Here is a 19,058-nt window from a genome sequence, read left to right on the forward strand (position 1 = left end):
GATATTATGATATATACATTATAGTAGTTTATTTTGTACATTTTCTCTATCATGAAATACATGTAGAATTATGCCAATAGCCCCATCACCAAGTGATATCTATCTCATCAAATTCATACATGTCATATTCTCTATTACACAACGCTTCAACAAAATCACCCCATAAACCATCTATCCCACCCAATCATCACCCCGCAAAAGACAACAACTACAAACTAAACTCCAACCGATTCCCTGCGAAATCCCTCGCAAAAAACCGTGTCGGATACTCCTCCGTCATCTCACCTGCTCTCGTCAACAAAACCACTCACTCATGAAACAACAAAGAAGGAATAAAACAAACCAGAAATAGCCTCCCCTGGCTTATCCGCCTCTCTCGGCGCAGCCCGTCCCCCACGAACATGATGGTCCCAGATTCTTTGCTGCAACTTCTGTAGATCCTCCAGAGATCCAATCTTGAAGCAGGGATGACGCGAGGATTCCAGCGATTCGTTTACGCCGAATGCGATATGGACTTGCTGGGGTCCTCCTGCGATGTCGAACCTGTATTTGCCATGTTAATTTCGGATTATTCTGAAAGAAGGAAAACAGGGAATGGTGATATGACATACCACGCCGTCGTTTCGACCTGCGCCTGGGGGACTGGACGGGCTGTTAGACCAAGGGTTTGGACGTAGAATTCGTTGGCTTCGGGAAGAGACCCCTCGGGAACGAGGAGGTTGATGTGTGCGAGGCCGGTGATCATGGTAACTCGGTTTTTTTGGTTTTTATATTGGTTGTCTTAGGGGCTGAGATGAGATTTGTCGATGCTGAGGGGATGTGTTGGTGAGGAATTTAGGTGAAGTACTTATAGGGTTATGCTTCGTTTGCTTGTGGGATCAATGAGGAAATGATTCCCGGTTCTGCGTCGGAATCCCTTTCCCGGTTCTTTTGGGGTCATTTCCGGGGGGCGCATTTCTGAGTCTTTTATTTGTATTGTGGTTTATTTGGCTAGACTATCTCAATTTCTTTAGCAGGGGGATTTGTGAGTCATTCTGGATGCAATGTATGTTGTTGTTATGTCGTGATTTACTGTGTGGCTTTCGTCATTTATGCTTAAAACATTACATACTTTTGCGCTTGGCCTCCATGGTAGATATCAAGTTGATATCAGAACTAGGATATTGCAAGAAAGCGACTTCTGAGTGAAGGTGGTTTAGTTTAGTATGGCGGAGTACATCTACTTTTTTATAAAGGGTATCTTTCCCATTTATTTTGTGTAATCCCTCCCCTTCTCCCTTATAATTCTATGCTGCTCATGTCGATCTCCACGGACATACTACTCTGTGTTCTATATCTTTCCTCTAACCAATGGGCGCATTGTCTAACCCAAAGAAAAAGCAGTCCAATTGTCTAATTTGGAATAAACACCCTCTTGCCAATATATACGCCGTCAATCGACTCAACTGAAGGCAGCATATCACATGATTCCCGTAACATAGCGATAGATACACATTATTTTATTTCCACTTGGTCTGATTCCTCTATGCAGACGCGACCATCTTGTCCTTGACATACAAGTCGACATACTTGTCCACATCGTAACCCTCAAGGGCAGACTTGTTCAAGCCCACCTCGAGCAGCTCGTCGATGCGAGCCTGCTCGAAGTGAGCCTGCAGGTGACGCTTGTACTTGGCCAGGATCTCGGGCTTGGCCTCTTCGCGGCGCAAACGGTGGCCCAGAGGAGCCTCGACAACGACCTCCTCGAGCACGGTACCGTCGTTCAGGGTGACGGTAAGGGCATTGGGGATAGTGCGCTTAGCCGGGTCGTGGTAGTCCGTGGTGAACTGAGTATCTTCAACGCAGCGGATGCGCTTACGGAGATCCTCAACGAGAGGGGAGGTGGCCGCCTCCGAGCCATCGGCATAGTCGGTGGCGGTGAGACGATTGAATGCCAGCATGGTGGCAACCATGTACTACATCAAATTAGATCACTGTTCAACCCTCCCGAAATTCTTCCAGCCGCGAGCTTACCTGAACGCAGTGGTCACGGTCCGCGAAGTTGTCCATGGCCTTGAACTGCTTGTCAATGATGCGAATGCAAGCTTCGTGGGTGCGGTTGGTGACTTCCTTGATGTCCTTGGCGCTCTTGCCCAAGGCAGCGAGCTTCTTGTTGATGATCTCGGCAGCTTCGATCGCTGTCTGAGAGTGGAATTCGGCTATGACAAAATTGGTTAGACACCATCTTGGGTTCAGTGCATGAGAATACCTACCAGGATAGGAGACCTTGAAAAGGACGTTTTCCATAACGTAGCTGCCATAGGGACGCTGGAACTTGAACTTGTTGCCCTTGAACAGCACATCGTAGAAGCCCCAGACAGGGGCGGAAAGAACAGTGTGCAATCCACCCTCACCCTTCTGCACCTTCAGCACGAGGTTAACAGCCCGCTGGCATGCGTCACCGGCAGCCCAAGACTTTCTTGACATGGTGTTGGGGGAGTGTCTGTAAGTCCGGAGACTCTGACCGTCGACGAACGCCTGGGAGATGGCATCCGCAGTCTGTTTCTCACTGAGGCCGAGCATCTTGGCAACCACAGCGGTCGTCGCGACCTTGACCAGAACAACGTGGTCCAGGCCAACCTTGTTGTAAGAGTTCTCCAGCGCCAGCACACCCTGAATCTCATGGGCCTTAATCATGGCCTCCAGCACTTCCTTGACCTTCACGATCTTACCACCCGCAATATTGCCGCCAGCACGGTTGGTACGAGAGATCCAGTCAGCCACGGCAAGGATGCCGCCCAAGTTGTCCGAAGGGTGACCCCATTCGGCGGCCAACCAGCAGTCATTGTAATCCAGCCAGCGGATCATCGCACCAATGTTGAACGCACCATTGACAGGGTCGAGCTGGTACGGTGTACCGGGCACACGGGTTCCGTTGGGAACAACAGTTCCTTCCACAACGGGACCCAAAAGCTTGGTGCACTCTTTGAATTTCAAGGCTTCCAATCCACAGCCTAGGGTATCGAGGAACACAAGACGGGCAGTGTCATACTGGAATCCAGAAAGTCATAGGACTTATAGTCAGAGAGATGATATCGTACGCCTTTGGGGAGAAATTACGAAGAATATGCATGCGAAATAAACAAAAATTAGGAATACGTACAGCCAAGTCGGAGTTAACCTCGTAGTTGTGAATATAGTTGGCCATGTCCTGAATTTCGGGATCGTAGGGCTTCTGGAGGGCGCCATCCTGAGAGCCAGACTGAAGAGGTGCCATGGTTGAGAAACGAGAGACTCGAGGAGCGGTCGAGTTAACTGCGCGAAGAGCGTTGAGGGAGGAGAAGGAGGATGCGGCAGATGAGATTCTGGAGACGGAGGAGATGCGGGACTGGAAAGTGCGGGGAGACCGGTGGGTCAGCCGTCTCAACGCCAAACACGAAGCAGACATGATAGGATCGTAAGGAGGTGAAGAGAGGGCACTAACTCTCAATGATGTAGGAGAGGGAGGTCAATTCGGGAAAGATTGCAGGGGAGGGTTTAAGTAAAAGAGGAGGAGGAAAAGAAAGAGAAATTAACGGGAAGGAAAAAGGTAAGGGCGACGAAAATGGAGCAATGGAGAAGAGAGACTGGAGGTACTGATGGACGGTCACCCTTGAGCCGAGGCCGTGCCCCTGTTTACTCGCGGCTATTGCCGGTTATGCATCCTTCCAACTACTACTCCTACTACTACTACCTAACATTGATCAATCAGATCCTCGGGATCGATTTAATTCCATCCGGCCAGGGTTACTGATTCTCAACAATTTGGAAAATACCAGATTCAACTCAATTGATTCAATAGGAACAGAATCTACCATGCCTCAAACTCGCAAGGTCCGAAAGAGGGGGCCAACAACTCCCGCGGTCGGACGGCATTCTCTTGTTTCCGCGGTTATCACTCGGAAAGGACAAGCATGTGGCGGATCAACCTCTCATCTCCTTCTCAACCGTTGATCCAGTCCCGAGATACGAAAGGGAATAAAATTCACCGGCTAGCTTCATCCTCATCGGTTTTTTTGAGTGTCCGAATGATTTCCCTATACATAGCTTCAGCTAGCAGAGGGGGAACCGCGTTCCCAATCTGTTTCCGGACCTGTCGGCGTCCAAATCGAAAGTTTCTGGGGAAAGTCTGTAAACAGGCGAGCTCCCGATTGGTAAAGTTCCTTCTACCTGAAGGATGATAATTATTATCACCTCCACCACAAGTGATGGTTCCAGCCGGCCGGTGTGGATCATATGGGGGTTTATCCATACCGCGACATAGCGCTGCCTGTACATCATGATCTGGGGCCCCTAAGGGAATATTTTGAATAGCTTGGCTAATGGTAGGGTATTCACCCAAGCCTGGACCATGGGTGGGTCGCGGAAAAGGCGGCAGGGTCTCTCCAGGTCTATATACGATATCAGTATATCTCGGTAAACACCATCAACTATCGGGGTTCCTTACCCAGAAGCAATGACGAGGAGCCTTTTTCGGGTCTGCGGGACTCCGTATTCGAGAAGTCGCAAGATACCCCAACGGACAGAGTATCCAATTTCAATGAAGTCGTTTATAACACGGTGAAGCGTATCACGGTGCCGATCAAGCAATCCATTTGTTTCCTCCATCGTGTGCACTCGAGGCTTAGCCCGTCTAATTAAATCTGCGCTAGAGAAAACACACGCCGAATTTGCGTCATCGTTCGCACCCTCTATTGTATGAGCAGATGACCATGTCTGACAGGGCGGCGAGCTGTGACTGACATCTACTCTCAAAAACTCATCATTGCTTGTTAAGAAGCTGAAGATATCACTCAGTTCGCAATATGCATGCTCAAAATTAAGCCGATAGGTAGAGGTTGCGTGTTCGGAGTTGTCGAATGCCCACTTGTTGTAAAGACCGGCTCGGCGAGCACCACATGAAACCCCTCCAGCACCACAGAAACCATCCCCGAAGGTATACTGTCGCCGCCTCTTTTGCTCGTCCACACTTTCTGAACAGGTGAGGTCAATAACAGGGTCAGGATTGTCTAGCACAATTACAGGGGAGCTTTCTCTAGGGCGGTCTTCTTCGCCAAAAGCCCGACTCTTTCCCCTCCAAAGCTGTCGTAATATAGCGGGTTCAATCTTATGCCCTTCGTCAGCTTCGACGAAGGATACATATTCTATGGACACTTCTCCGTCCTCCAAAGTCTCTTTCAATCGACACCAAAGGTGGTTGGGATTCACTAGTTTCTGGGGATCGCCTCTGATTGCGCAAATGTTGGTGAAGTTCATACTGACGAACTTTTTGGCCATTTGAAATGGTATAATTTCCGTGGCATTGGCAATCCAGACTAGTTCGTTCCGCTCTTTAGGAACGTAGGTTCCGGCATGGTTTCTAGTTTTAAGGAGCCGGCGGCCACTGAAAGAAACTGCATCCATGCTATCCTTCAGAACTGTGCAGATTCGAAGATATGACCCGTCATAAAGCTCGAGTGACTGTCCTGGTTTATATAGTATGCCGTCTATGCATACTTCCTCAACAGGGAGTACTGTTGTCGCACGGGTTTCATCGACCGGTGTTGTCACTCTTGGGCTTGGGGTATGCAGCTGCCAACTTTGAAGGAGCAGCTCGAACTCTTCGTCTGTGCAGTAATCGTCCTCATCAAAAGCTTGAAATGTTGGAAGGGTAAGGTCGACTAGCTCGCGCAGGTTTGCTGCTGCATTTGCGCTGAGCAAAAAGGGCGTTGGGTCTCGGGGACGATTGTCCGAGATGACCACCACGTCATCCGCATAGTCAGGCCCGTCCGAGTCATGGTCAAGCGTAACACTACTATCTGTGTCGCTATCGTAAACTTCCAAGGTCGTCGGTCTAGGATCTGCTATTTCAAGAATTGACGGCTCACGAGCCTGGATTGAGGACATCCTTGATCTTTGATAGATATCTTAATGCCTTGCTAATGAGGGGGTGAAAGAAACAGCAGGCTTATGAAGCTTTGGATCCAAATGCAATGTAGAGATTGACTAGTGCTTTAAGACAATGAAGGATGAGGTGTCTGTAAACTGAGTTGAAGATTGTGTGAGAGAGAGACGTAACACGATGGTAGGGAACTGGGTACTAAGTATGATGAGATGAAGTGAGAGAGAAACAAAGTGGGTTCTCTGGTAGTCCCTTTTAACCATTCATTTTTGATTGATACTGATCGTTAGCCTAAGGCTATACATGTTTGATATATAACACAACTTGTCACAGCGAGTTGTAGAGTGGTGACTACCACAAACGATAAAAATAAAGAAACACAATACAGCAAACATAGATGGAGTGAAAGAATAGCAAAGGATCTGTGAAAGTATAGTGCTTAGCCATACTTCAATATACTCTTGATATTCTAATTTGCCTATAAGTGTCCATGGAAGGTCTAAATCAAAAAGTAATCATAGTGGACTAACCACTTGCTCTGCATCCATCCATAGGTTCCAGGTTTGAGGGCTATATTTCCATATCCGGAAAGGTTGGATTTGGATAAAGAACGATGACTAACAGGTCACGAGACCACCTCCTCTGGGTAGCATCGGTGGACACGTGAGGGGTCAACCCCTCCGGTTGTTGAGATTTTTCCGGTCCGTTAACGGAGCGGCACCCGCAAATTTTCTGTCTTTTACTGTGGAGAAGTCGAGAAAAAAAAAAAAAGTCGGAAAATCGGACTAGGCAAAAGAAAGGACCAGAGAAATAAAACCTGGTGGCTTCTTCTCCCTTGCCTCTCCCTCACTCTTTCTCTCTCCTTTAACCTTTCACCATGCCACCACTTGGTCCTTCAATCCCTCCGTGGGTGTGATTTACTACCAGTTGCCACCTATTACAGTCTCTCCTTATCCTCTATGACTATTGTTATGTTTCGATAGAGTCAAAAACTGGTTCCATTTTTTCAACTCTGTCCCCCCACCATTGCGTGTCTGTGTGACAAATTGATTCATCTTCCAAGCATGTGAGTTATATGGTGTAATCCCCCGCCTGGTTATCAATCAATATGCCCCTCCTTTCATGATGAATTTCGGTTTTTTTATTATAGATGTTAGACTTCCTAAGCATTTTTGCGGAGAAAATCCGACCTGATCTCATATTCGATGCTGTTTATATTGTCTCACAGCTCATCCATTTGTGAGAGCCTTGGTTAATCATAAGCATCCACTAGAATCCGACTACATTCACAAGATGTGTGGTATCATTGCTCTGATCCAGGCGAACCCGTCATCTTCCGCCGCCGTTGACCTGCACGAGGCACTATACCTGCTCCAACATAGAGGTCAAGATGCTGCTGGAATTGCCACCTGTGCTGCAGGTGGTCGTATCTACCAGCTGAAGTCGAACGGCATGGCGGCCAAGGTTTTCCACGACGGTTCTAGGGTGGCAGACCTGCCGGGATTCATGGGCATCGGTCACTTGAGATATCCCACAGCCGGAAGCAGTGCGAATGCCGAGGCTCAGCCTTTCTATGTCAACAGTCCGTATGGCATCTGTCTGGCCCATAACGGCAATTTGATCAATGCTCCGGAGCTCAAGAGATATCTGGACTTTGAGGCTCACCGTCATATCAACACTGATAGTGACAGCGAGCTCATGCTCAACGTCTTCGCTGATGAGTTGAGCGAAACCAAGAAGGCGCGAGTCAACAAGGATGATGTCTTTGCCAGTCTCAGCCGGATGTATGAGAGATGTCAAGGCGGCTGGGCATGCACTGCTATGCTAGCTGGTATGTAACTCATCCAATCTCAATACTCGATTAAAGAATAAAAATGCTAACCTAAGCAGGCTTTGGTCTCGTCGGCTTCCGTGACTCCTATGGCATCCGTCCCTTGGTTCTTGGTTCCAGGCCTTCCGCCGAAGGCGAAGGCACGGACTACATGATGGCCTCTGAGTCTGTTGCTCTGCATCAGCTTGGGTTCACTAACATCCGTGACATCCAACCTGGTGAAGCAGTCATCATAGAAAAGGGCGGCGAGCCTGTGTTCCGCCAGGTCGCCCCGAAGAAGGCATATGCTCCTGATATCTTTGAGTATGTCTACTTCGCGCGTCCTGATTCCGTTATCGATGGCATCAGTGTGTACCGTAGTCGTCAACGGATGGGTGATCGCCTTGCCTCTAGGATTCTCGATGTCCTTGGACCGGAAGTGGTCAAGGACATTGATGTCGTCATCCCTATCCCTGAGACTTCCACGACGTCCGCAGCGGCCGTCGCTCGGTATCTCGACATTCCGTACTGCCAAGGTTTCGTAAAGAACCGCTACGTTTTCCGGACATTCATCATGCCTGAGCAGAAGACCCGACAGAAGGGTGTTCGCCGCAAGCTGAATGCTATGCAAGCAGAATTCAAGGACCGAAATGTCCTCCTGGTTGACGACAGCATCGTGCGAGGAACCACTAGTCGGGAAATTGTGACCATGGCGAGGGAAGCTGGCGCTAAGAAGGTTTACTTCGCCAGTTGCGCACCGGAAATCACGTAAGTGGTCCACATCAAGCTATGAGCAATGAACACATTGCTAACTATCTCCACAGACATGCTCATATCTATGGTATCGATCTGGCGTCGCCTAACGAGCTGGTCGCGCATAACCGCGACCCCGAGCAGATCGCCAAGCACATTGGTGCCGACAGCGTCATATTCCAGACCTTGTCTGACCTGAAAGGTGCTTGTGCGGAGATTGCCCAAGAGAATGGGCTGGCTGAACCGCAGAACTTCGAGGTCGGAGTCTTCTGTGGTGACTACGTCACTCCTGTTTCCGATGGGTACTTCGATCATCTGGAAAAGATCAGAGGCGAAGGCCGCAAGATCAAGGCTTTAGATCGGGCTAAGGAAGCTGTCACTCATGGCTTCGCTAGTGAAAAGGATTTCCAGATTGCTGCCAACGGTGTCAAATTGGATGCCAGCGGCAACATCATTCCAGCGTCGACCCCAGGGGAGTCTGAAGTGCCACAGGTCAGCATCTGCAGCACTCGCAAACCTGAGGAGAGCGAAGAGCATCCCAAGGTCAAAGACCGGATGGACATTAGCATCCACAACATGGGCGATCACCCATGATCACTGATGAGTTTATGGACGGTATATTTATGTCAGCTGGAGTCCTGGAGTTGGTAGGCGGTGGATAAAGAGAACGGAAGGCTATCTGCTTGGTGATGGTTATCGCATTGCAATAGCAAAGGGATCCAGATACCCTTTTTGTATGCACGACATGACCTATAGACTTTATTTTTATGACGAACAAAGTTTGCTTTTGGCATTGAATAGCAAGCGCTTCAATGAAAATGATGCGGAAGTAATATATCCCGATCACGTGAGGGTGATGCCTGTCACCCGCTAGATTCAGTATAACTGGACGGCCATATCCAATATGACTCCCTCCTTTGAATCACCCAATTTGCGTTCTATGTCCATATCTATACCCATAACTTAGAACATTAGTGATTTCTAGTGGGAGACTTACCTGTGTTGTCGTCACCATTGCCACTACTACTCTTGGTTCTAGGAACTTTTCGGTGGCGCAGGATTCTCATGGAGCGTCGCATAACAAGGTCGGCTGCTGCCAAAGAAGCTGCATCACTGGCAGCCGCGATAAAGACGTCAGAGCGGGAATTCGTCACTAAGCCGCCCAATTTAGAAAATGAATCACCCGAGCAACAGTCGCCATCTCTGGGAAACACTTCAAAGACTGGATCTGCCTCCAAGCGGCGCAAGACAAAACGTTTGGCTTCAGATATTGACGTTGCGAATGAGCTACCCCATAATCTGGGCTCGTCCGTTGATCCAAAGTATAAGGCCAGCGCCGTATCATCAGGTGTCAAGGAGGAAGTGATAGACACTCTTGCGAATGATTTGAAAAGTACTGTTCAGAAAGCCACTACAGCACCAAGATCGGTGTCGTCAGGTAAAAGCAAGAAGGCCAATCCATATCGTCTAACACCAGGAATTACTCCGTTCCCAGATTGGCCCCATCCAACTCCCGATGCCTGCGAAGAGGTTAATAGACTACTCTCCAGTGTTCATGGAGAGATTGTTCCTCCCTCTACCATTCCAGAGCCGTCTCTGACTGTAACTGGTTGTGGAGAGGTTCCCTCTGTTCTTGATGCGCTTATTCGAACTTTGCTTAGTGGTGCCACTTCGGGAAACAATTCTGCGTTGGCTTTCAATGGACTGGTGCAGAAATTCGGCATCCTCCATGAAGGGATAGGCAAAGGCAGTGTTAACTGGGATGCCGTTCGTCAAGCGCCACTTAAAGATGTTTTCGAAGCCATCAAGAGCGGTGGTTTAGCCGATGTCAAGAGCAAGAACCTCAAGGCCATCTTAGATATGGTGCACAAGGAAAACCAGGAACGTCGGGAAATCCTAGTGAAGGGCGAGGACGCTGGACCGTCGGACCTCATGCAAAAGTCTGAAGGCAGCAAGCAATATGAAATTGCATGTGCAGACCAACACTTCCTGTCTCTTAACCACCTCCATACCCTAAACACGGAACAGGTTATGGAGGAACTAATCAAATACCCCGGGATCGGACCCAAAACAGCTGCCTGTGTCCTGCTCTTCTGTCTACAGCGTCCGTGCTTTGCGGTAGATACTCACATCTTCCGCATTTGCAAATGGCTTGGCTGGGTACCGCCGGATAAGGCGACAGAGATCACGGCATTCGGCCATCTCGAGGTGAGGATCCCAGATCACCTCAAATACTCTCTCCATCAGCTCTTCATCCGTCATGGAAAGACTTGTCCAAGATGCCGAGCAATAACTGGACAATCTTCCGCCGGATGGGACAAAGGCTGCGTCATTGATCACTTAGTGAAAAGGACCGGAAAGAGAAAAGGGGAACTCGCGACCTCGCCGCCCGTCAAGCGTAAGAGCACTGGCCGGCAGACTCGTAATGAGAAGGCGTGAGGGAGGAGGTTCGAAAGGTTAGATATTGTTTTGATGTAAATCAACGATCTAATAGGTTCCGCCTATTGGGAACCTTGTGTATTCCAGAAATAAGCCAATAGATAAATGTATGGGAACCAATGCAAGTAGAGTAAATCTTTTCTCAAAAATCTAAAAGACCATAGTAAGCAAGGGGAAGGAAATGTATTGTCTGATGTATGTACTATTCTATTCTATAGGATGGGTGGCACGTGCACCCTATCGGAGTGGCTGATAAAACAATGGGACCACTGCAGCTGCGCATCTCCGTCTCCCACAATCGCCCGCCTCCTGAAACCATCCAGACAGATACTTGGAGCTCAATTGCAGCTGTCTGGATTCAAAATGGAGGCCCTAGCCCCATACATCCCTCCAGCGCTCCTTCCACTCGCGCAAACTCTCCATGATCAAGTTCCCTTGGTCGGTGTCGCGCTCGTCTCGCTCGGCGCGATATACCTAGGGTACATCTACATCCTGGGAATAAAAGAGGCTGCCGTGCCATTTAACGTGCCAATTCCACCCGAAGTCCGTGCCAATTGGAAAGGTAAAGCGTGGGAAGATGTTCAGGGAGAGGAGAAAAAGGTGCTTGAAGGTCAACTTAGAGGGGTACGTTGACTCGTCTCCATATTTGTCTTTCTTTGGGGAATGTCAATGGCTGACTTTAATTTTCTCTCCTATAGTCGTGGAACAACAAAGTTATCTTAAGCTATTGTCCTGCGGATGGAAGAATACTGGGTAACGGAATCAAGCCCGCCACAACCGAAGACGTCGACCGAGCGATCCAAGCAGCGAAGATGGCTCAAATTGAATGGGCTCGGACTAGCTTTGCTGAAAGGAGGAAGGTTTTGCGGACATTGCTAAAGTACGTCACATTCATAGCCTCGATTGTTGCGGCCAAAAACTGTAGCTAACCGAAGCCCATCTGAACAACAGATATGTGCTCGAGCATCAGGAAGAACTTGTCACCGCTTGTTGTTTGGATTCTGGAAAGACTAAAGTCGATGCGTCATTTGGAGAAATCCTTGTGACAGCGGAGAAGCTGAAATGGACAATTGATCATGGCGAGAAGGCACTGACGCCCCAATCAAGACCCACGAACTTTCTGATGATGTACAAAAAGAACATGGTCACGTATGAGCCTCTTGGAGTGGTATCGGCTTGCGTCTCCTGGAATTATCCTCTGCATAACTTCATCGGTCCAATCATCAGTGGTATCTTTGCAGGAAACGGTGTGGTTGTAAAACCATCGGAGCAAACTGCATGGTCCTCGGCGTTCTTTTTGGAAGTCGTGAGAGGTGCTCTTTCAGCATGTGGTCACTCGCGCGATCTTGTGCAGAGCGTTGTTTGTTTGCCTGAAGTTGCGGATTTCTTGACCTCACATCCGGATATCTCTCAGTTGACCTTTATTGGATCGAGGCCGGTCGCGCACAAGGTTTGCGAGTCAGCAGCTAAGGCACTGACTCCAGTGACTGTTGAACTAGGTGGCAAGGACCCTGCTGTCATTCTGGATGATGCCAGAACAGTGAGCGAGATCTCATCTATCGCGTCCATTCTCATGCGAGGTGTCTTTCAATCCGCTGGACAAAACTGCATTGGTGTTGAGCGTGTCATTGCCTTGCCTGGAGTATATGACAAACTTTTGAATGATGTGTCTTCACGCATTAAGTCATTCCGCCTTGGCTCGGTCCTCCTTGAATCCAAACCCGAAGATCCTCAGCAGAAACCTGGCGCTCCAGACATGGGCGCTTTAATCTCCCCGGCCTCCTTCGACCGCCTAGAAACATTGATCAACGACGCAGTCCGACAAGGCGCGAGCCTTATCTGCGGTGGAAAACGTGTCAACCACCCGAAGTATCCTCACGGTCATTACTTTGCGCCCACTCTCCTTGCGGACGTAACGCCTTCCATGCGCATCGCTCAAACTGAACTTTTCGCGCCAGTATTTCTACTCATGCGCGCCGACTCCGTACCCCACGCTATTGCGATCGCAAACTCAACGGAATACGCCCTCGGCGCTAGCGTCTTCGGCTACAACCATGTTGACATCGCAGCCTGCGTCTCCAATATCAAAGCGGGAATGGTATCTGTCAACGATTTTGGAAGCTACTATGCTGTGCAGCTGCCTTTCGGTGGAGTCAAGGGATCCGGATACGGTCGCTTTGCGGGAGAAGAAGGTCTACGTGGCGTGAGCAATATCAAGGCCCTCTGCGTTGACCGGTTCCCCAAGTTAATGGCGACTCGCATCCCGCCACGCGTGGATTATCCTATCTGCAAGGGAGATGGTAGTCGTCAGAATGGAACCGGCGCTTGGGAAATGTGTAAGGGCGTCGTTGAAACAGGATATCAGTTGACTCTGGCCGGTAGAGTTACTGGTATACTCAGACTGTTGAAGAACATGTAAGTTGGGGTATACGATTTTTATTAATTGAGCAATGTCACCAGCGACATTGTATGTATGTTCTATGTACAATATCCATATAATACACAAGGTGAAAACAATGTATCATAATTCAACAATCATGCCGTGCATAGTAAGTGGTCTCTATAGAGACCTCCACTGGCTCTCGAAGTCATGGGAAGTTTCTTCCATCCAACTCCCCAATTCCTCAATCCCCAAAACCTCATTCAGATACCGTCTTGCCAATTCTACCTGTCCATTTGCTCGCCCTAAATAGAACACCGCCCCTTCAGCCGGATTAGCATTTGCCGCCTCAATCCGCTGCGGAAGCTGCAACATAAGATCAAGAAGCCACTGGCCAAACGAATCATCTAGATCCATAGCCCACTGCGTAATATCCGAATCATCAGCCGGGACAGACTCCGCACTGGCGCGGACAAGAAGCTGAAACAGAGCCGGCTCATTGCGCGCAACCCGCACAGCCGTACGAAAATGTTCCGCTGGAATCGTATACGGCACACTACTCGTGACCGCAACGTTCGTATTCCTACAACGGAAATGATACTCATCGATCTTAAGCAAGGATGTAAGTGCCTCGGCATTATGTTCTACCAAAGCTGCATGAATACCCTTCTGCAGGGCATCACGCGACAAAGCAACATGCGTTTCCATAAGCTCGGAGGTATTGAATCCGCTCGCGAGTCGAAGCGTCTCGAGGTAGGCGATCGTTTCTGACGTGAACCCGTTTCCGCCCTTGAGAAATCGTTCTGGGAACTCCGTGATACCGAGGATGCGGTGCGTCTGGGCAGTCTCCGTTTCGTGACAGGTAACCGTTACAGAGACAAGAGGTGACACAGACAGTGTGTAGTGGTTATTATCTTTGTCCGTGCCTTCGAAACTGCGGGTCTCGTTTTCCTCCTCTTCGCGCGCAAGGAACCGTCTCAACTTCTCTTCTTGGTCTTCTGTCATCGCGATCCCCGCACTGAACCAATATCGCTGGATACTGAGGCCCATTAAATCAGGGAACCGGCTCAGTAGCCGCTGAACTGTGCACCATTTACACCGCAAAATGGCACTCTGCAATGCGGCCCGCTCGTTGAGATCAAGCGGGATATACTCCAGCGGCCTCAGGATCTTCGCAATTGCCGTCGCGGAGACGGCATCAAAAGGGCCCGTCGAGGAGGGGACATCATTCCAGAATGCGAAGAGTATCAATGCGCGATAGATCCGCTCGCTCGACACCGTTGCAGCGAGGGACGCCGACGCCCGAGGTAGATTGACGTTCAGGGAAAGCAGGAAGATCTTCTCGATCAGTTCCACCGGTAGTGTCTCCAGACGGCTGAGTTTCTTTAGGGGTTGCTTAGGCGGTTTTGCGATTAGACGTTGCGCGCGTCTAGTGGCTTGGCTTTGGGAGAAGTTGTATCGCTCAGCGAGCGACATTAACGGTCGGCCGCCGCGGCCTTTGGAGCGCTTGAGTTGAGGTCCTGCATCTTCGGTGGGAGCAGGGCGTTTTGTTCTGCGACCGCGCACTCGGATCGGCGTGAGCATGCCCGGCGGCGCGGAGCGGGTGGTCTTGTCACTCAAATTTTGTTGTCGCGGGCCATTGGATGGGAGGGGAGGTTATCGGGCATGGCGGGTCGGGAGTTGTTGTTGATAGCAGGTATTTTATTTGCTGGGTTCACTTTTGATATGATGTGGGTCGAGAGATAAAATCCTGGGTGCCTGAGGTTTTCTATTTTCTACTACGTTGAGCAGGTGGACAGTGCCGCTACAACAACTTAAAGCGGCAACCCTTACCGATGTATATCCGCTCTCCTCAGGAACAAATCCATAGGGCTGTCAAGCCACCTGACAAGCCCTACCTTAGTCATCCAACTCACTTTCTTTACCACTGGCACATGACGTCAGACCCAGCTCAACGCTTGTCAAGGAACGAACTCATTCCAAACGATAATAAGAATAGTAAACCACAATAAGATTCAAACAGGACGAGTTTAATTGCCAGGTGGCGAATGCGGATTCAGTCACCTGCCGATCAGTAGGTAATGATCCTCGTGTCCTTGCCTGATTCGGCCGGCGAGAATCAGGACCGGATTCTGGTTCCATGTCAGTATGACGAAAATGGCGGTCAGGATTGCAATCTGATGGGCTATGGATTAATTATGCGCGGTAAGGACTGTCGAGCTGGCTCTGATGCTTGGTGACATACATCATTGGTGTTGCGTGGTGGTGAATCAATTATTTGGGACGGAGGATGTATATATATATATATGTCGTGCTGGTCTGGGTTCAGGGCTTTTTGTCTCAGCCAGAACCATTACATTATTTTACTCTACCACGAAAGAGAATAACAATACATTACCCTATTCAAACCATCTCCTAAGACATCATTCAGTGACTCGTCCAAATCAAGAACAAACCATTGACTTGACCATTGATATTTTTTTTCAAGATGGGTGCTGTTGTATCTTGTGTATGTTTCCCTCCTTCTCCTTCATTCTTCCCTTATCAGGAAAAGGTTCTAACGTCCGACAACAGATCCAGAGCGTCTTCCACGCCATCGGTGCCTGCCTCATGGGCATCGTCAATACTATCGGCGCAGTCTGCAAAGCGATCATCGACGGTGTCGTCACCCTCTTCGATGTGATCATTTCTTGCCTCACCTGCGGCTACTGTGGACGAAGGAGGAGAGGAACAACGCGAACACGGCGGTCTAGAATCTAAGTTGTGAATCACGGCGCGCTATGAATTACGATGGATACGCTTTATGCTTGGTCTTTGGTTTCTATCGGCTTTTGTGTTTTCAGTTCTATTCCCCAAATGTGTATTATAGTAGTGGATTGTTAATAGAAGCAAGGACGTTATCATATATGGCTTGTTCCCACTTTAGACATCAATTGGTCTTTGAGATGTAGCAGATTTGCAGGGATATCCTCCCATCGCTGCTCGACTAGTAGTTTGATGAATGGATCGTCATACTCGTCCGCGTACTTCAATGCTACTTGGAAGTGGTTTGGGAGGACAGGCCAGCGCACTGGGTATTTGTAGCACTGGCAGCGGATGTGCATGTTGACGAGTCGCTGGAAGGTCGCGAAATCACGGTCCCGGATGACCTGGCGGAGGATGCGTCGCGAACGGGTGAAGGTGTCGTCTGCATCGATGTACGCGTCCAAAGAGAGCAATTGGAGAAATTCAAGCTTCGTATCAGTCCAAGGTGGGCCGAGCAGTTTGTTTGGCATGCGAGCCGGCAGCTCCGGCAAGCAGCATGGAAGGCGAAAGAGATCGAGGTCGGTGACTAGCTTGTTGGGCTTGCGGACCTGGAACGCCCCGAAGTGAAACCACACTGCGACTTTGTAGTCAATGTTGGTGTCCCGGTCTCGGGCTTTCAGTATCAAATCGCCTTTGCTGCGGCATCCTCCCCAGCCTTTGTCGCAACTTTCTAGGTTACTGAAGCGACTATTGATGTTGGCGAGAGTATAGTGATCTTCAGGGGCCAACTCTAGATTTCGACACTTGCGGCGAATGGCATGTTCCACGTACTCCCTTTGGCACTTGCGCATCAAGGGTAGTGTGCACCAACGAGAGGCAAGGATTTCATGTTGAAGGTCCCTTCTCTGATGTTCAGAGAGCGCAAAGAAGCACAGAGGCGGTGGTAGAAAGTCGGGAGTAAAGAAATCACTCTTTGAGCCCTCGTTCGCGCTGCTGAAGGCGAGTCGGATAAGCCAAGTGTATACCGTGGAATCAGAAAGCACTCTGGAGATATACAGAGAGGCCCGTGGGAGATTGAATTCAAGGCAGTGGAAGAAGATCTCCTGAATGATCTCCACAGGTAGATTTTCGAGGTGACACCGGTTCTGGCCCGGTGGTGACAGTTGATTCATCTGCCTGATGGACCCGTTGAAAAAGCTTAGTCGAGCAGTGGATCTCTGATCGAATCCAAACAGTGCTCATGGAAGATCTGTCTTTCGGTAGTCTCTAAAGAACAAGAGACGGATGGGAGATGGCCCCTTTCGTCATATCTTATGTCCGCAGCTGATCGGTCATCAACGGACAGTTTGTGGGAAATAAACCACAAGGCTGTGACCAGATGGATTGCCTAACAGTCTGATCACAGGGCAAATACCGGGGTGGGTGCTCACAGCAGCCAGTCTCCGGACCGCAAGATATGCGGGGCTCAGATCACTTGTCCCTGGCAGTGGAGAATTCAGAATAAGCTGTGTGATATATAGTGTTGCAATTAAGCGCCGTGACTCATCTTACCCCTGGCGTTACGCAGCAGCGCTGGGATATAAAGTGTAATAGAGGAGTCGGGCGTAACGCGTAGGCATCGGTAAAAGGGTGAGGTTCAACTGCCAAAGGCGGAACTAAATAACTCCCTCAGGTTCCGACATCAGGTTTATGTCGGACAAAGCAGTAATCGCTTTTGGTAATATTGAACTGGTATATACTTAAAATTCTCTCGCGTATTCATATCCGTAGAATATATTTAGACGCGAAGAGAACCGGAAACAAAAGACCTCCAGGCCCCTTGTACCTACCGTGGAACATCGTTAAACCATTATACTTGCCGCTTACTAGATATTCAAAAGCTGTGCGGTAGAGAAGAGCAGATGATAGGAGTTTTCAATCCACTAGTGCTATAGAAGAAGACTCTCTCTCGCAGTATTCATCGACGGGCTGAACATCGGTTACGGAAGCCAAAAAACAAGGCTGTTGGTTAATGCAGGAAACCATCTTGTAAATTGCACATTGTTTCTATACACGTCCCACAACCAAGTTCACACTGCCAGGCGCAAAGGGTATCCTAGCTGGCAAACATGCTTGACAAAAGAAAATCCCATCGTGTGATGATACTGGTCGAAGGAGAAAAGAGGCGTAAAATGACAGATAATGCTGATAGTTTAGACAACAGACATATCGCCGAAGCGCTCCTAAAAGTGAGAATGGGTATTAGTATGCGTAAAACCGGACAGCTGGATTTAGATGGTCTCACCTTGTAACCAGCCGGCATCCAGCGGCCCTTGCTGACCATAGAGGCGGTCTTCTCATCAATCTCGGGCTGGGCAGAGGCAACCTCATCCTGTAGAAAAGAAAGACAAACGGGTCAGTATATCTATACCTCCACTAAATTGGCATACGCAATCCATCGATGCCAAAACATACCACAGTGAGCTCATCGAATGGCCGGGCGGTCTCGATGTTCTCGAGGGTCTTCTCAAGGCTGCGGAGCTCGGCCTCAACCTTGCCCTTGGTCTCCTCAGCGCTCTGAACAGCCTGGGCCTCGAAAGCCTCGATAGCCTTCAGCTGACGGGAAACATCGTAGGTGGCGGGCTTGAAGGTCTTGAACTGGTTCTCGATCTCGTCGACAATGGCCTGGTTCTTCAGGACCTTGCGGTAGTGGGCGAAGTCGATGGTCTGGGGCTGTTCGGACAGAAGCTGAACCTTGCGACGGGCATCGTCGTTCCTCTTCTTGAAAGCCTGGAGAGAGGCAGCGGTCTGGCCGCGGAGGCCGAGAGAGCTGGTCACCTTGACCCAGTCAATCTTAAGAGCGGCGCTGCGCTGTACAAGAACCGTTAGCGGGCTTGAATTTTTCTGCGACCAATCATAGCCAAAGAATCGGAACGAAATTGACATACGGCGGCCATTTTGAAGTGTGAATTGGAGGGATATCGGTGGGAGAGGGGAGTTCAACGTGCAAAGACTGAGGTTCCGGGAGTGAGGATCAACTCGGCAAAGGTTTG

At 49.4% G+C, this 19,058-nt stretch overlaps 10 protein-coding genes across 10 annotated transcripts; 4 read left to right on the forward strand and 6 right to left on the reverse strand.

The window, feature by feature from the left end:
- Nucleotides 1-4: 4 nt before the first annotated feature.
- Nucleotides 5-3,612, reverse strand: F9C07_2163269 (2-methylcitrate dehydratase). Its single transcript, XM_041292893.2, has 5 exons — nt 3,143-3,612; nt 2,253-3,030; nt 2,014-2,198; nt 612-1,955; nt 5-543 (listed from the first exon to the last, which is right to left on the reverse strand). The coding sequence occupies exons 1-4, from the start codon at nt 3,425-3,427 to the stop codon at nt 1,524-1,526; spliced, it is 1,680 nt and encodes a 559-aa protein (XP_041147650.1). The 5' UTR covers nt 3,428-3,612; the 3' UTR covers nt 5-543; nt 612-1,523.
- F9C07_6245 (putative glyoxalase family protein) lies at nt 209-745 on the reverse strand (the record flags this gene model as incomplete). Its single annotated transcript, XM_041292892.1, has 3 exons — nt 209-285; nt 344-543; nt 612-745. The coding sequence occupies 3 exons, from the start codon at nt 743-745 to the stop codon at nt 209-211; spliced, it is 411 nt and encodes a 136-aa protein (XP_041147649.1).
- Nucleotides 3,613-4,003: 391 nt separating the features above from the next.
- On the reverse strand, nt 4,004-5,904 carry dmtA (the record flags this gene model as incomplete). Its single annotated transcript, XM_041292894.1, has 2 exons — nt 4,004-4,409; nt 4,466-5,904. The coding sequence occupies 2 exons, from the start codon at nt 5,902-5,904 to the stop codon at nt 4,004-4,006; spliced, it is 1,845 nt and encodes a 614-aa protein (XP_041147651.1).
- Nucleotides 5,905-7,192: 1,288 nt separating this feature from the next.
- F9C07_6242 (glutamine phosphoribosylpyrophosphate amidotransferase) lies at nt 7,193-9,056 on the forward strand (the record flags this gene model as incomplete). The annotated part of the gene is made up of 3 exons (XM_041292880.1): nt 7,193-7,730; nt 7,790-8,477; nt 8,534-9,056. 3 exons carry the CDS (start codon nt 7,193-7,195, stop codon nt 9,054-9,056), a joined length of 1,749 nt encoding a protein of 582 aa, XP_041147652.1.
- A 444-nt stretch (nt 9,057-9,500) lies between these two features.
- F9C07_6241 (HhH-GPD family base excision DNA repair protein) lies at nt 9,501-10,901 on the forward strand (the record flags this gene model as incomplete). The annotated part of the gene is made up of 1 exon (XM_041286378.2): nt 9,501-10,901. A coding segment is annotated over one exon (1,401 nt), but the record flags the coding sequence as incomplete, so codon positions are not given.
- Nucleotides 10,902-11,264: 363 nt separating this feature from the next.
- On the forward strand, nt 11,265-13,320 carry F9C07_6240 (betaine aldehyde dehydrogenase; the record flags this gene model as incomplete). The annotated part of the gene is made up of 3 exons (XM_041292881.1): nt 11,265-11,525; nt 11,600-11,781; nt 11,853-13,320. 3 exons carry the CDS (start codon nt 11,265-11,267, stop codon nt 13,318-13,320), a joined length of 1,911 nt encoding a protein of 636 aa, XP_041147654.1.
- A 70-nt stretch (nt 13,321-13,390) lies between these two features.
- Nucleotides 13,391-15,216, reverse strand: F9C07_1658383 (uncharacterized protein). Its single transcript, XM_041286381.2, has 2 exons — nt 15,115-15,216; nt 13,391-15,056 (listed from the first exon to the last, which is right to left on the reverse strand). Exon 2 carries the CDS (start codon nt 14,863-14,865, stop codon nt 13,462-13,464), a length of 1,404 nt encoding a protein of 467 aa, XP_041147655.1. The 5' UTR covers nt 14,866-15,056; nt 15,115-15,216; the 3' UTR covers nt 13,391-13,461.
- A 553-nt stretch (nt 15,217-15,769) lies between these two features.
- F9C07_6237 (uncharacterized protein) lies at nt 15,770-16,041 on the forward strand (the record flags this gene model as incomplete). The annotated part of the gene is made up of 2 exons (XM_071511443.1): nt 15,770-15,790; nt 15,856-16,041. 2 exons carry the CDS (start codon nt 15,770-15,772, stop codon nt 16,039-16,041), a joined length of 207 nt encoding a protein of 68 aa, XP_071364415.1.
- Nucleotides 16,042-16,181: 140 nt separating this feature from the next.
- Nucleotides 16,182-17,879, reverse strand: F9C07_2284856 (uncharacterized protein; the record flags this gene model as incomplete). The annotated part of the gene is made up of 1 exon (XM_071510725.1): nt 16,182-17,879. The coding sequence occupies exon 1, from the start codon at nt 17,196-17,198 to the stop codon at nt 16,182-16,184; it is 1,017 nt and encodes a 338-aa protein (XP_071364416.1). The 5' UTR covers nt 17,199-17,879.
- Nucleotides 17,880-19,031, reverse strand: F9C07_2093349 (uncharacterized protein). The gene is made up of 4 exons (XM_071508879.1): nt 18,954-19,031; nt 18,481-18,876; nt 18,311-18,397; nt 17,880-18,248 (listed from the first exon to the last, which is right to left on the reverse strand). Exons 1-4 carry the CDS (start codon nt 18,960-18,962, stop codon nt 18,219-18,221), a joined length of 522 nt encoding a protein of 173 aa, XP_071364417.1. The 5' UTR covers nt 18,963-19,031; the 3' UTR covers nt 17,880-18,218.
- Between the last annotated feature and the right edge of the window lie 27 nt (nt 19,032-19,058).

Source organism: Aspergillus flavus, chromosome 5, assembly GCF_009017415.1.
Source record: "Aspergillus flavus chromosome 5, complete sequence".
NCBI lineage: Eukaryota > Fungi > Ascomycota > Eurotiomycetes > Eurotiales > Aspergillaceae > Aspergillus > Aspergillus flavus.